Source organism: Engystomops pustulosus, chromosome 1 (assembly GCF_040894005.1).
Source record: "Engystomops pustulosus chromosome 1, aEngPut4.maternal, whole genome shotgun sequence".
Classification (NCBI taxonomy): Eukaryota; Metazoa; Chordata; class Amphibia; order Anura; family Leptodactylidae; genus Engystomops; species Engystomops pustulosus.
The window spans coordinates 35,915,159-35,932,101 of NC_092411.1; the positions used below are offsets into that span (position 1 = coordinate 35,915,159).

At 41.2% G+C, this 16,943-nt stretch overlaps 1 protein-coding gene across 2 annotated transcripts in view; it reads left to right on the forward strand.

Moving 5' to 3' along the window:
• The window catches only part of AP3B1 (adaptor related protein complex 3 subunit beta 1), a 157,361-nt gene that overhangs the window by 69,844 nt on the left and 70,574 nt on the right, over positions 1–16,943 (forward strand). For both annotated transcript variants that reach the window (XM_072137879.1, XM_072137869.1), the window contains exons 15-18: positions 8,569–8,745; positions 11,863–12,049; positions 14,981–15,111; positions 16,745–16,862. In XM_072137879.1, the coding sequence (XP_071993980.1) occupies positions 8,569–8,745; positions 11,863–12,049; positions 14,981–15,111; positions 16,745–16,862 (613 nt within the window). The remainder of the gene's footprint in view (positions 1–8,568; positions 8,746–11,862; positions 12,050–14,980; positions 15,112–16,744; positions 16,863–16,943) is intronic.

Consider the following 16,943-nt stretch of genomic DNA (forward strand, 5'->3'; position numbering starts at 1 on the left):
GCGGAGCTTGGAGACGGCGGGAGCTGTGGGAGTCAGGACTAAGCAGTGTGGTTCCTGGGTCCCGGTGAGCGGTTTCAGAATTTTGTGAGTGTGTAATTAAAATATGTACATTGCCTATTTCACAGCCACAGTGAAGACTGTGGCGTTTCACCTATAGTGGTTGTGCACTTTTGCAAGGAATAAGTGATTGCATACACAGTAGTTACATAGAACAGTACAGACATGAGACATTCACACTGCACATGCAGTGTAAGACAGGTGGATTACCAGGTGCAGGCAAACGTTTATATTTGTCCTCTGTCAGGTAAATGGAGGACCTTATATTTGGGCAGAAAAGCTCCCTGTATTGGCCCTGATGTTTATGGTACATGAGATCAATTTAACCCCTTAAGGACGCAGGGTTTTTCAGCTCATTTCTCGCTCTCCAACTTCAAAAATCCATAACTTTTTCATTTTTACGTGTACAGAGCTGTGTGAGGGCTTATTTTGTGCGTAACAAATTTTACTTTCCCGTAATGTTATTTATTTTAACATGCCGTGTACTGCGAAGCTGAAAAAAAATTCCAAATGTGGAAAAATTTAAAAAAACCCGCACGTGCGTCACGTTCTTGTGGGCTCAGTTTTTACGACTTTCACTCTTCGCTCCAAATAACACACCTACTTTATTCTTTGGTTCGGTGCGATCGCGGTGATACCAAATTTATATAGGTTTTATTGTGTTTTAATACATTTTCAAAAATTAAACGAATGTGTACAAAAAAGAAAAAAAAAATTTTGCCATCTTCTGACGCTAATAACTTTTTCATACTTTGGCGCACGGAGATGTGTGGGGGGGTCATTTTTTGCGAAATGAGGCGACGTTTTCATTGCTACCATTTTGAGGTCTGCAACATTTTGATCATTTTTTTATTTAATTTTTTATGTTATGTAAAAAGGTGCAAAAGTCGCATTTCGGACATTTGGGCGCCATTTCCCATCTCGGAGGTCACCGCCGGCCGTAACTGTTTTTATATTTTGATAGATTGGGCATTTTGGGACGCGGCGATACCTAATATGTTTGTGATTTTTACTGTTTATTATGTTTTATATCCGTTCTAGGGAAAGGGGGGTGATTTGAACTTTTAATATTTTATTAATTTTTTTTATTTTTTAAACTTTTTTTTTTCTTTTTTTTTCACTATTTTTTAGACCATCTAGGGTACATTAACCCTAGATGGTCAGATCGCTCTTACCATATACTGCAATACTACAGTATTGCAATATATGGCATTTTTGCAGGTCATACGTTACAATGAGCCACTGGCTCATTGTAACGAACCTGCATAAGCCATGTAGCCTCGTGTCAAAAGAAGACCCGAGGCTACCATGGAAAACGATCGCCGCCCCCCGATGACGTTCGGGGACGCGGCGATCGTAAAAAAGATGGCGGCGCCCGCGCGCCGCCGTCTTTTAAACGCCTCCGGCATGTGAGTGTAGTGTGTGCTGTGTGCGCAGTGTGAGTGTAGTGTGTGCTGTGTGCGCAGTGTGAGTGTAGTGTGTGCTGCGCAGTGTGTGAGTGTAGTGTGTGCTGCGCAGTGTGTGAGTGTAGTGTGTGCTGCGCAGTGTGTGAGTGTAGTGTGTGCTGCGCAGTGTGTGAGTGTAGTGTGTGCTGCGCAGTGTGTGAGTGTAGTGTGTGCTGCGCAGTGTGTGAGTGTAGTGTGTGCTGCGCAGTGTGTGAGTGTAGTGTGTGCGCAGTGTGTGAGTGTAGTGTGTGCTGTGTGCGCAGTGTGTGAGTGTAGTGTGTGCTGTGTGCGCAGTGTGAGTGTAGTGTGTGCTGCGCAGTGTGTGCTGTGTGCGCAGTGTGTGAGTGTAGTGTGTGCGCAGTGTGTGAGTGTAGTGTGTGCTGTGTGCGCAGTGTGCTACCGAAATTTTCATACTCCTCCTCGGGTAAAAATACTCCTCAAAAATGGTGAGAGGAGTATTTTTACCCTTCTGGAAAAATGTTAGTGCGACCTCTGGGGGGCACATATAGTACTTTCCCCGTGAATACACCCGGCTCATTTCTATTTTTGTTTTGTATTCTCATTTTATTGTATTAGGCAAAGAATTGGTTAACGCAGTTCAAACTACTTTCCCCAAAATGACTTTGGTTTTATGGGTTGGCCCACTGTAGGCAGATTTACATGTATGACATATACATTACACTGTAACTAAAGGGTCAACACAATTTATATGAGAGTAGATAATAGTAGGTGTGTGAGCCCCAGTGATATGCTGGAGGACATGACTACAGAGCTCTGATGAGAGTAGGTGTGTGAGCCCCAGTGATATGCTGGAGGACATGACTACGAAGCTCTGATGAGAGTAGGTGTGTGAGCCCCAGTGTTATGCTGGAGGACATGACTACGGAGCTCTGATGAGAGTAGGCGTGTGAGCCCCAGTGATATGCTGGAGGACATGACTACGGAGCTCTGATGAGAGTAGGCGTGTGAGCCCCAGTGATATGCTGGAGGACATGACTACGGAGCTCTGATGAGAGTAGGTGTGTGAGCCCCAGTGATATGCTGGAGGACATGACTACAGAGCTCTGATGAGAGTAGGTGTGTGAGCCCCAGTGTTATGCTGGAGGACATGACTACGGAGCTCTGATGAGAGTAGGCGGTGAGCCCCAGTGATATGCTGGAGGACATGACTACGGAGCTCTGATGAGAGTAGGCGTGTGAGCCCCAGTGATATGCTGGAGGACATGACTACGGAGCTCTGATGAGAGTAGGCGTGTGAGCCCCAGTGATATGCTGGAGGACATGACTACGGAGCTCTGATGAGAGTAGGCGTGTGAGCCCCAGTGATATGCTGGAGGACATGACTACGGAGCTCTGATGAGAGTAGGTGTGTGAGCCCCAGTGATATGCTGGAGGACATGACTACGGAGCTCTGATGAGAGTAGGCGTGTGAGCCCCAGTGATATGCTGGAGGACAAGACTACGGAGCTCTGATGAGAGTAGGTGTGTGAGCCCCAGTGTTATGCTGGAGGACATGACTACGGAGCTCTGATGAGAGTAGGCGGTGAGCCCAGGTGATATGCTGGAGGACATGACTACGGAGCTCTGATGAGAGTAGGTGTGTGAGCCCCAGTGTTATGCTGGAGGACATGACTACGGAGCTCTGATGAGAGTAGGCGTGTGAGCCCCAGTGATGTGCTGGAGGACATGACTACGGAGCTCTGATGAGAGTAGGCGTGTGAGCCCCAGTGATATGCTGGAGGACATGACTACGGAGCTCTGATGAGAGTATGCGGTGAGCCCCAGTGATATGCTGGAGGACATGACTACAGAGCTCCAGCTCAACCAGTTTGGCCTTGGTGGCTCTTGTTGGAGAACTGCTTATAATTAGTTTACTTCATCTGATCCCCACTTTCATGTCTTAGATGGGAAATGGATGGAAGCTAAGAGGAAAAAAGCTCAGAATGCCCCCTTTCTAAATATTTCTATGGTTTTGTTTTGTTTTGTTTTTTTAAGGCAAAGTAGATATAACTTTGTGACACCATGCACTAAATCTCTCAGCAGTTTTAATCATTTACGGCTGCAGACAGTGCCCAAGCCGACGGCTGCCATTCGGGATTTGAGGCTTGTTCTTTTACTTTGCTGCAACAAGGCGCCACTTGATTTCTTTGGAGAAAGGAGCGATGAGGAGCGCTCACTCACCTTCCCTTCTCCACACAGCTGTCTGCATGAGACATTTGTCACATATGTTTTCCAAACTAAAAGGTAATATGCATTAGTTAACATTAGTTAACATATTGGAAACCTACCATCAATTTTTTTTTTTAAAGGGGTTGTCCGAGTTCTTGAAAAAAAGCTAAAAGTGGCCAGGACAGGGCTGCTTAAAAAAAATAAAGATGTACTTACCTTCCGGTGCCCTCCCGTATCCAGCGCTGCTGTCACTCCGGTCCGGGCGCCATGTACACAAACATGCCCGCCCGAGCAGCGCTGGACTCAGTTCCGGCCGGACCCGACAACCTTCCGGCCCCCATACACAATGCTGTGTATAGGGACGGATAGGCGTGCCCGGCCACGGCCGGCCGGAAGCTGAATCCAGCGCTGCTCTGGCGGCCATGTTTGTTTACATGGAGCCCGGACCGGAGTGACAGCAGCGCTGGATACCGGAGGGCACCGGAAGATAAGTACAGCTTTATTTTTTTTAAGCAGCCCTGTCCCGGCCACTTTTAGCTTTTTTTCAAGAACTCTGACAACCCCTTTAAATATTTATCATCCATGGCCACCTTCCTTCTATAATCAACTCTGATAATAAAGCTAAGGAGCCCCTCCGTGCTGCAGCTTCACAGATTGTTACACTGTGTAACCCTCCTTGCTGCTACTCCAGCACTTCCCCCTCCTTTCCTGATGTAATCTCACTGCAGCAAAGTAATTTTCAGTACACAGTGGCGGGGGGGAGGTGCAGTGCCTCTTGCACACTGTAATAGCCTTTGAATCTGCAGCACAGAGGGACTTTGGTAACACCTCTGTAGATTCATTAGCATAATTGCAAAAGTATATTTTGGAGGGAAGGAGGCCATGAATAACAAATATAAGAAGGTTACCACAGTCACAGTGCCTGGTTTATCCTGCTGGATTTTGATGGTAGATTTCCTTTAATTGTTTCTGTGATGCTCCACGGTATATGGGTAACTTTATACTGGTATTAATACACAGACTTCTACTGAACCAAGGGCGTAGTACATGTAGGACCCCATACAACCTGAGAACTAATGGAGAGACGGCTAAAATCGCAGTGCACTTATAAATAATGTAGTAGTTATTCTGCATTCAGTGTTGTGCTGTCCCTCTGTTATTCCTCCTACCAATGTTTTAACAGCTAAACATTCCAATTCTGTGACACTGTCCAGTGGTACCATGTCCATGTATAAAGTATATTTAGGCATTCATGTTCAGCACCAGTAACAATGGAATGGGGGTGGATTGAAGAATAAGAAATGATTTTCCAGAAAATATTTTTTGAAAATTAAGTTGAGCGTTCGTACCATATTCGGGCACTTTTTGCCTGATTATGGCAATCTTTGTAAAAAAAAAAAAAAAAAAAAAAATTACCTGTATGGTGCTATACAATTTCTAATTGCTGTATATTGAAAACATCTTGAGACCCAAACAAGGCGATTGGCGAGCCTCTGGTGAAGGGTATACAAAATATTCAATGACACAGACACTGCGTCTAAACCTTCATGCTTCATATACTTTGTTGTCCTCTGAGTGATGGTACATTACAGCGACGTACGTATTAATCTAAGGCAATTATATACGTTATCCGATATTAATATTTACACACGTAAACATTTCAAGCATTGCTAGGCTTTATTCTAGCTGAAAAATAATTCACAAATATTAACTCTATCAATAAGTATAGGTACTTTACTGCTACTGGCTACTGATGTAACTGGCTGGATGATTTTACTGGGAGGTGGCATTAAAAAAATATAATAATAATAATAAGCAAAAATGTAAATATTAAATTCTGATGAAGATTTGACTTCCCAAAGACATTATTCATGTTGGATTAGTTATTAAGATGAGTCTAAATTATAATTTCCCAAATATTGCCACAGCAGCAAATGGCTCATTAAATGCAGACTTTGTGATGAATCGCTTTCCCGTTGGAATAAAAAAAAAAAAATTAGAAAAGTATAAACACGTCTCGCTTTCATCGCCCTGAATTTTTTAAGGACGTTATACGTTCTCTCTTTTTTTTTTTTTTATTTAGCTGGAGTTTTCTGTGACTTTGCGAATTTCAGAAAGGGTCTTTGTACATTTTTTGTTTCCCAAATTCAGCGAATTTTTAAGTTTAAATGTTAATCAAACTGTACCAAAACGTTTGAATAATCCATCAAAATGCATTATGATAAACCAGGGACACTACCACAGTCACAATACCTGGATCTATTTGCAAATCTTCTTATATTTATTGTCTGTGGCCTCCTTCCTTCTAAAATCAACTTTTAAAATAATGCTAATGGACCGAAAGGATTATGGGGTGGTACCAGGGCCCTTACGTGCTGCAGTTTCACAGGCTGTAACACTGTGCAGGAACAGGTCTTCCGCTCCTCCCTCCCTGTGCCTGCGGTAATCTCACACTGTGGAGGGGGCAAGTGCTCTTCGTTGTTCTTATTTTTATACAACATGGGGCCATTTAAAATAATATATATATATATATATTTCTCAAAGAAAATGCCTGTAAGAAAATCCACCACCAGGATGAAGGATTGTAAACCAAGCACACGACATACTGGTGTGTGCCCTCTGTGGCAGGATCCAGTCTTCTTTTAGTCCTTATTCCCTTTGGTTTTTCTGAAAATAAAAAAAGCTTACCAAATTATGCAAATGAGCCCGAGGGGCTTCAAGTCCATTTAACTGCTATGTGGCCTGTTTAAGTAAGAGCATAAGGAGCTAAAAGTGCAGCAGATCCTGGGGAGGGGGGAGGAGGAACACACCAATATGTCGTTGTTCTTGGTTAACAATCCTTCATCCTGGTGGTAGATTTCCTTCAATGTCAATGGCACAATGCCATTCCCATATAATGTCATCAGTGCGGGCATCTTTTCTCCTCCATTGGATAGAAAGCTGGATATATAGGGATAAAGCGGATACTTCGGAGTTCAACTTTTTTTTTTTTATATGTTCTTAAATCCCCACAGAACTCTAACATGAATAATATCATGATTTCGGTTCTCTTAAGCATTGTAACAAAAGTTACAAAAATTATAATTTTTTTTTTTTTTTTACATTTTCTGTACTGTACCAATTTTCTCCAGTCCGCTCCTGTTCAGTTTGTACATACCAGCTATTTACTCTTAATTCAGCGAGCTCATTCTTCTCTTCAAATGGATTAAATGGAGGCGAGCGGTGCTTTTAGCGGCCGCTGCGCTGGTGTAAAGGGAAGCTTGTGAGACCCTCATTGTTCCTTAAGTGGCTCCCTTTGCAATAGATAATTTGTACAATTTCCTTTTTTTTTTTTTTTTCATTCACTTGGGTGACTACCTGTAGAAGCGGCCCGGGCTTCTGTTAATATGGAGACGGTAACAAGGCTGCAAATGCTGTTGATGCGTCCGAGTTAAGAAAGTGCACTTAACTGCTGGTTAAATGCTTGTGCCGCACTGTAGACCCTCGGCGGCCGCTCTCGCTCTATGGCCACATTAAACCAGCTAGTAATGGAAGCAATAGACCCTTTAGGTTTTTTTTTTTCCCCCTCTTTTCACTGAAACCTTGAACTTTGAAGAGGCAGTCATGGACTTACTCTGCTTTCATTAAGCGATGAACGCACTAAATTCAGTTTAAACAGGATATAAGTGCAGTTTACTAAGGGTATTATGTGTTCATCATATAAGTATCTTGGATGCCTCGCAAGGGTTTCTCTGCAAGGCGCAGGCTGTTGATACAGGTCTATAAGACTCATACTACATGTGGTCATATCTGTAAATGACTCCTTAGAATTTGGGATTGCTGCTCTTTTTTTTAACGTTGCGAACGCGCAGTACTTGTAGTTTGTTTTAATTCTTTCCTTGTTTTAATTTCATGGTTTTCATTAATTTGGTTTTGAATATTTTAAAATTGTGTTAATAAAATAAATAGAAGGTTTAATTGAATAAAAATGGCATTTTGAGATATTTTTAACTATAATGAACATAAGTAGGTATAAACATAGCAGTAAATGAGCTATACCTGGATGTATCTGTAAAGGCAAAGACTGTCTTTGAATGGGTTTTAATTAAATGATTCATTATAAAAATATGACATACATATATATTGACGAGGATATTTTTTTTAAATATATATCTAGTGATATATATTCTGTACAAGTATACATTTAGCATCTTATATAACATGTTGACTACAGCTAGTGTAGAGCAGGAGGAGATAAGTAGTTTTTATATGGCTTCCTATCTGCAGGCAGCATGTTATAGAACAGTAGGAGCTGAGCATATACTACATAATGTTTTAATTGCAGGTAGCTTATGATGGAGCAGGAGGAGCTGAGCAGATTGTACATAGTGTCCTATCGGCTGGCAGCATGTTATAGAGCAGGAGGAGCTGAGCAGATTGTACATAGTGTCCTATTTGCAGGTAGTTTATGATGGAGCAGGAGGAGCTGAGCAGATTGTACATACTGTAGTGTCCTATCTGTAGGCAGCCTGCTATAGAGCAGTAGGAGTTGAGCAGATTGTACATAGTGTCCTATTGGCAGGCAGCTTGTTATATAGCAGGGGAAGCTGAGCAGATTTGTAAAGCTCTGCAGAATTTGATGGTGCTATATAAATAAACATTATATTGTCCCATTTGCAGGCAGAGTGTTATACTGTGCTCAGTACCGAAAGTATTGTTTTAAGATTCTATAGTGGTGCCATTTTTAGTCCTTTTAATAACTTTACTACCACAATGTCGCTTTGGAGCCACCCACCCTTTTTATGTCACTTTAAAATTGCTGAGCACTAAGGAATAATGCTGTTTCTTTTTGCAAATTTACTTTCCAGTGGTTCTTTACATGACTTTTTAACTCTTATCTGTATTTTTTTTTTCCTAGGTGCCCATGGCAAGAGCCAGCATTCTGTGGCTTATCGGGGAGTATTGTGAGCGAGTGCCGAAAATTGCACCTGATGTGCTGAGGAAGATGGCAAAGAGCTTTACTAATGAGGACGACCTTGTCAAGCTGCAAACCTTAAACCTCGCTGCAAAGTTGTACTTGACCAATTCTAAGCAGGTATAGCCATGGCAGTGCTAAGTGAACCTCAATTATATTATATTATTTTCTATCAGACTCTGACACTTCCTGGTAATAACATTGGAGAAGGGAAAATTATTGAACTTGCAGATTTTCTATTTCACATGATGTCCTATTTTATGCGGAAGCATTTATTACTTTTAATTCTTCCTATTAAATAATGTCTGATAGACGAAAAACACACTCACATTCTGATCAATTTTGTTGCAGATTACTAGTGTGGTGCCCTCTATTGACAACTGCAGCGATCACATAGGTCAAGTTAATACTATAGTGAGAGTAAGGGGCAGTAGTATGAGAGTCTGTAAAGGGGCCAGATAAATTCTGGCATGCAGGAATTGCTTAGGTTAATGTCGAACATTTTTTTTTTTTCCAAAAAAAGGAACATTCACAAAGTCTGCATGATTAAGCAGATTTCCCTACACGTTTTGGAAAATCCATCAGGAAATACAACATTTGTGAATTCAACTTAGTTTATGTAAATTTATAGTTGAATTAAGAGGTGAATATAAGAAACTTTGTAATAATTCTTCTCTCCAGTTACCAGCACACTCCTGTCAGCTAAACCGCTCAGCCCTGAGCATACAGACACCATCTCACTAGAGCTTTATTATTTATTCACGTCTTTGCTGTTCAGCATTCCTCCCAACCGCCATAGTTCTAGTGGGACCATCCCGCATTTCTTGATCCGTTCAGGACAGATGACTTCAAGACATGTAGATAGAGTTGGAAATTGTGGTGAAGCAGAGATCCGACGGCTCTCCACATCACCATTGAGGCTCTACTGCTTATTACATCATCACAACTGTGGGATGCAGTGCTAGATATAGCAACAGCAGAGAAGTGGAGATGCAAGTAACTGATTTTATTACAAGGTTGCGGGGGACATAATGTGAGAAAGATTGGGCTCACTATGTGACATGTTGAGGCTACAAAAGGTAGACCTTTAATATGAGACGTATAAAGTAAAATATATCTTCATAGATGCGAATACAGTATCCCAAGCAGTTTAGCAGTGAGGATATGGAGTGTTGTGAATGAAGACAGAGATATTTTCCTCTGAAAAGAGATGACAAAGTTTCTTATTTTGACCGGTACTATTAATAATAATAATAATAATCTTTATATAGCGCTATCAAATTCCTTAGCGCTTTACAAATCATACAAATTCACTTGTACTATACTAGATTCTGCAGTGCTACACCTACAATACTGGCAGCATTTGGGACTAAACGGATTGTTGCTTTATACTATAGGCCAGTGATGGCGAACCTTTTAGAGACTGAGTGCCCAAACTACAACCGAAAGCCACATATTTTTCATAAAGTGCCAAATGCCAATTTAAAGGAACTTATTGCTCCCTGCTGTGTATAGCCCTGAAGACACCAATAAAGTAGAATGATGGATAAATTTGGATTATTATTGTAGCTTCCCCTTCTCAGGGCCTGAGATTCAACCTGTTAAGGGGCTTCAATGATAATCCAGCTCTGCCCACTCCTCCTTGCTCCTCCCTTACTCTTCAAGTCACTTTAAAATAGGACTGAGCATGGCACGTTCTGGGCTGCCAGTGACTGCAGGAGGAGGAGTCCTGAATGGTGACCTTTGTGCTGGGTGATGGGTGCCCCCAGAGCGGGCTCCGAGTGCCACCTCTGGCACCCATGCCATAGGTTCACCACCACTGCTATAGGCCATGTTTCCCTTCCCTTTAAGGTGAGTTATTAGTAGTCGTATACTGTCAGGTCTAGGACTCAATCCTTGGGGGTTTATTTTTCCCTATGCCAGGCCCCCTGAATTACCTGATCTGCTTTCATGCACAGTAAAAAGAAATATATTAGGGGGAAGGATGATTCTATAAACCTGTAAAAAAAAAAAAAAAAAAATCGTAGTAATATGTCATGAAAGCATTTAGTAGTTTCCTGCAATCACTTACATTTCTGGTGAGTGGGTGGGATGTAGGGTCAATGTTAAAGCCCCCTTAATGCCTCGGAGATGTGTCAGATTTACAGGCTGAGACCTCTCCCCTCCTGCCGTGATTAGCAGTAATTCCTAAAACGGCTGAGGGCATTTTTCTCCTTCAGTCGAGTACACCAAGTCTATGAATTTGCTTCATTAGTCTAAATAAGCACATTTCACACCGGCCGCCTGTTACTTGAGGTATTTGTGTCTTTATTTGCGCTGTATACACACAGTTAGCAGCCGAACGCGTTGTGACTATTTTTAACAAACATTTACGCCTCGCAGATGCATCTCATTTAGAACATAATGGTAAAGATTTTGGTTTGCCGTAAGGGCTATTACAAAAATGATCTCGATGCAGTTTTAATGTAGCATAGTCAACGGCGGAATTAAGAAATGATGGAGAATCCTCCGTAAAACAAGCCGTTACCTTACATAAATAAATAAATGAACGGCATTATGCGGGGCGATAAGCGCTCTTTTATTTTGTGTTGTGTTTTTTTTTTAGAGGGCATCAGCAGCTTTTGCTTTTTATGAAAAAGTAACCGCTAAATGCACTGCAAATAATTTTCAGTAATCCGCTTCAGTGATTCATGTGTCTCCTTTAATGGGTCGTAATTCAGAGTAAAGTAAGAGAGTAGCGAGTGTGCGGACCCCGCTGGTGCCAGGGACACTATCTCTTCATAAAGCTCACCTCGGATGGAGCACTTTGCCAGCCCCCTAATACCCGCTTGATGTGTTGATGTCCTGCATATTTTCTCCATTAAGTTTTGAGTGCCGTGTTTTTAGTTGTATTTCTACATTCATTATCCTCACGCAGACCCTTCAGTGGGTTTGCCATATATGATTATTTTTTAATGATGCCTTTCTTTCCACTTCAGCAGTTTAATAATCTAGCACATGGCTGCCTCGCCGTAGTGAGCATTCACCTCCGAGCCTAGGACAGGACCATGTGCATTTGGCCTCCATTTTCCATTTGCAGCCGCAGAAATGCATATTCCCCCCCGGAGCGACATTTGTTTGTCTTAACGGTTTCATTTTTATTACCACCTTGAAATATGTTTAGGGAGACTTATCAATAATCATAAATAACCGCTCCTGCTTTCTCTCTCACTCGTTTTTTTTTTTCTCTCTCGACAGACAAAATTACTTACTCAGTACATATTAAATCTGGGCAAATATGATCCGAATTACGATATCAGGGACCGCACGCGCTTCGTAAGACAGCTCATTGTTCCAACTGAGAAGAGCGGAGCCCTGAGTAAATACGCCAAGAGGATATTTCTGGCCCAGAAACCGGCGCCTGTTCTAGAATCTCCTTTTAAAGGTAAAATATATTTCTGACCCCCATCCCCCACCTTCTTGTACGTACATCGAAGATTCAAAGGGTTCGATTTCAGATCGGTAAAAACTGAAGTTGTTTAAATTTTCTTGTAAATTAACATATCATATAGTGGTGTTCCATGTGCTGGCTTATGTATCTGCAGTAGGAGGTGGGACATCTGTCATAAGTAGGCTTAGACTTCCCAGTGTACATGGCTGCAGCGCCGGGCAAATCTATGTCCGGCACCTGCGTGGTGTAGTTTTGGTGCAAAATAGACTCTGTCATCTCTACTAGTGGGTAATGTGTTGTGCACATGAACATGATCAGATTAGTAATATAGGCAGTCCCCGGGTTACATACAAGATAGGGTCCGGAGGTTTGTTCTTAAGTTAAATTTGTATGTAAGTCGGAACTATATATTTTATAATTGTAGATCCAGACAAAAAATTTTTTTGCCCCAGTGACGATTGGAGTTTCAAAATTTTTTGCTGTAATTGGACCAAGGATTATCAATAAATCTTAAACCAGATTAAAAATTTCACTTCCATTATAATAATTCTACACAGAGCTTTCCAAATTAGATTTCTGTTGCTGTACATGGGAACAGAATATGATACCGGTAAAAAAAACTGAGCTGTGGTGCATGGGTTTATATGATCTTGAGCTTGAGTGAGGTACCATAAAACTGAAGAAAAGCAGCCTCTAAACTTGAATCGTCTCAGGCAAATATTAGTCTTCTCTGCTCATTCTCAAGATCATTGGAGGATAATTTTTTTTCATGGGTTAACTGGCAAAATTTCACATAAAAGAGGGAATTTTTAAGTAAATTTCATCCCCTACCTGCGGGAGCCTGTAGTTTAGTGGGTAAAAGATAGTTGATGGTGTGTGTGTGTGTGTGTGTGTGTGTGTGTTTTGTGTTGTTCGTATCACTTTCTCTGTTGAAGTATAAGTTTATATATCTATGGGGGCACGTAAGAGAGTTTGTTCTGACAGAAAATATTTTAGGTATCAGTTACATCATCTGCTTGGCATCAACGTGGTTAGTTATTTGTGTAGAGGACCAGGTGTTTTGGGTGGACCAAACGAGGTGGCCTTTGTAGGGGTTGGGTGTATAGTTGAAGACTTAATGGGGCACATTTACTTACCCGGTCCTGTCACGATCCCCACTGTGCGTTGTCTGGCGATCATGGACTCCAGCGCCATTCACTAAGATCGTGCGCCCGATTTCCTGCATGTGTCGCTTCCCCCGCTCAGTTCAGTCGGAGTTCAACTTCTTATCCCCGTTGCATGTAAGTGCATGTCTTGCAACAGAATTTAAATTACAGTCCCAATCCGTCGTATTGTCCGTTCATCGGTCCCGGCCTTCTGCAGAAGAACTTATATTTAAGCCACTACCAAACTACTTGCCATCAAACAATCTGTAGAAGACGAAAATCACCCTAAGCAGGGTGGGTGACGGTAAACCTGGTGGTGGTCAGGAGCTGAGAGCGCCATTGTCCCTCAAACTGTTTAATTGCATTTCATTTAATTAATATATTTTTCCATCTTTATGGAGTGTTCAATGTGTCTAATCACTATACGCTTTTTGGGAGGAGATGGAGAGAGAGGAGAGGAGGAGTCAGTGGGATAAAATTACGGTAACTTCCGAGCCTGGTGTGGGATTTTGGATGCAGTGAGCTTTTGAATAGCTGTTAATGGTAATTCAGAAACTTAGCCTAACAGACCCACAAGAGGGGAAGCCCGTACCATAATGAAAAAAGTTTACTGTGCAAACGAAAAACACTTGTTTGCAAAACAGGCAAAGCTCAAAACATATGGAAGAGGTCCACCCGTTCTGCTGCAATGTCCTCTGATGCCTTGAGATTACATCAGAGAGGGGGAAGTGCTGATGGAGCTGGGGGAGGGAGTGCAGTGTAGAGGCCTGTGAAGCTGCAGCTAGGATAGTATCTGGCAACCCCTTCAGAGCCCTTAAGGCCTACAGGCAGTCCCCGGGTTACATACAAGATAGGGACTGTAGGTTTGTTCTTAAGTTGAATTTGTATGTAAGTCAAAACTGTATATTTTATCATTGTAGTTCCCGACATTTTTTTTTTTTTTTTTGCCCCAGTGACAATTGGAGTTTCAAATTTTTTTGCTGTAATAGGACCAAGAATTATCAATAAAGCTTCATTGCAGACAATTTTAAGCTGATTATTGCAATCTGGGACTATTTTAAAGCATCCAGAGAGCTTCACCAGAGGTCACAGTGGGCAGAGGGGTCCGTCTGTAACTATGGGTTGTCTGTAAGTCGGGTGTTTTTAAGTAGGGGACTGCCTGTATTAACATAATTTTGAAAAGTTCATGGGTGGCAAATATAAGGAGGTTACCACAGTTATGGTGCTTGGATCTATGAGTAAGTGTCCCTGGTTTATTATTCTTCATTTTAATTGTAGATTTCTTTTAAGTGGATTGTAAGTTGTTCCATATGCAACAAGATGCTAATTCTGTAACTGACTGTTTTGTGGTGGTTTAGCGATCATGTAGATTTATTGCTAATTTCAGTAGTAATGGTGTTTGGTGTAGCAGAAAAAGAATGATTAAAATTCCGAATGAGCTTGTGGCAAGCCTTGTCTATGGATTGTTAAACCGGGCTGTCATTCTTAATATTTAGCATACAGTCAATTCTCACACAATCTGCATCCCCGCACCGCGCCTCTAAACATACCGACTGATTAGTTATTATATTGACCATTATGGAAGAGATTATTATAATGTATGGATTGGAATAATAGTCCTGACCTTATGGCAAGCAGCCTGCCTCCTATCTATACTGTGATATCCAGGCTAATCTCCCAGCCATGATCTGCCATCGCTGCAAAGCTTGCACTCTGTGCTGCAAGGCTCATAGGTTTCACTGTAATCAACTATTTGCCACTTGTGTATTTTATCCAATAGATCGAGACCGCTTTCAGCTTGGCACGCTATCTCACACGCTGAATGCTAAGGCTTCTGGGTACTTGGAGCTGTCTGACTGGCCGGAGGTAGCGCCCGATCCATCCGTCCGCAACGTGGAAGTTATTGAACCGGTATATTTCTCAAATCTACGGTTTCCGGTTTTTATATTTTTATGTAGTTTTAAAAAAATGTATAATGTTTTAATATACAGGCACAACAAGTTGGGTGCGGTAGCTTTGTTTTTTCTGTGTTTTGAATTTAGTTTTTTCACTCTCCTCCTTCCGAAAGCCATATCTTTTCAATATTCCACTTACAAAGCTTTGTGAGGGCTTATTTTTTGTAGGGGAATATTGTTCTTTCTGGTGGTACTACTAAATATTATATAACATGTACTGAAATGCTGGAAAGAAAATTCCACATGTGGAGAATTGGCAAAACAAACTTCCAGCTGCACCATTTTCTTATTGGCTTTATTTTTTTCTGGATTTTTAGAAAAAACTAATGTTTTGCAGAAAATAAAAATTGTATTGCCGTATTCTCCTACCTGTACCTTCGTTATTTGCGGGAGATGACATTTTCATTGATTCCATTTTAACAACTGCAGGAGCTCTGATTTGCTTTTTATACCAATTTTCTGGGAAGCAAAATGACGAAAAAGTGGAAGTTTGGAGATATTATCTTTTTTTTTTTTTTTTTTTTGGTAAAGCATTCACTAATTTGGCATTTTGGGACACTGAGATAATTAACATGTTCATTTATATTTACATTCTACGGAAAGGGGGCGGGATTAGAATTTTTTTTTTTTTTTTTAGAGCTGTTAAAATAGAATTCCACAACTATTCCAGAACTGTAGCTTCCTTTACTAGACTAGGAATGTGTTCTCACACTTCTGTGCTCTTATCTCTCTGTTGAATGACCCCCTTACCAGTAGAATAGAACATAGAGCAACTCTTACTCACAGTAGAGGGGAGAAGTAAGCATCATATCAAGTGGGATTGAAAATCTGTCAAGGGTGGTCAGATGTGGTCTTGTTAAAGAGAGAGGTGGTTTTCAGGAGAAATTTCACTTTACATTGACGAGTTGGGAACGAGCGCCATTCTGATTCATATTAGTGAGGTCCTAATAGGGCACATAGACAAGTGCTGGCGACCCCACATGCTCGGTAGGTAGTGACATAACCCCTTATTTTTTTATTTGGGGTTTATTATCAGATTTCTGTTTATTATATGAGAGTTCTAACCTTCATCTTTCATATCCATTGCCGTTTAGAACGAAAAGCTTTTGTTAATGTCACCACTTATCTCGAGTTCTTACCGCTAAATTATCCAACAATATATTGTGTAAAAAGTATTAAATCTTTAAATAAAAACTTGATCTGGACATGTTCTAAATATAAATATGACTTCTGTCTCGTCTACTCATCGCCCACATGAACAATTAACTTCTGACACCTTCTTGCCCTCTGCACCTTGGGAAGCAAAAACTTCTGAAAACTTTGTAATGCAAATTGTTCTCCGAGACAGAAGTAATTTTCACCAGCATAATTGTGTATTAGCCTATTCTCTTAATTTTAACTGTGTCATAGAAAAGAAAGTCAGTGTTTGCAACTTTTCTCTCGTCTCTTCTTAGTTTTATGTGCCCCTTAACATGTAAAGTTCTGTAGGTCTCCTACACTGAGTGACCTGTTCTTCTCTGGACTTTTCTATGGATTCTTCTCCATTGTTATTACATTGTATGAGATGACCTTGATGATCTCTGTCCTAGGCTTTAACATGGCCAACATCCGTGGGAAAGCCCAAGAAAGAGAAGGATACTTCTGCTAAGTTTTATTCCTCAGAAGAGGAGGAGGAAGAGGAGGATAATGAGTCTGAAGAAAGCAGTGGTAAATAATTGTGTCAAGTAAATTTTTTGTCTATTTTCACAATTACAGCAAAGTTTCTTTTGGCCACCTCCATTGCAGATC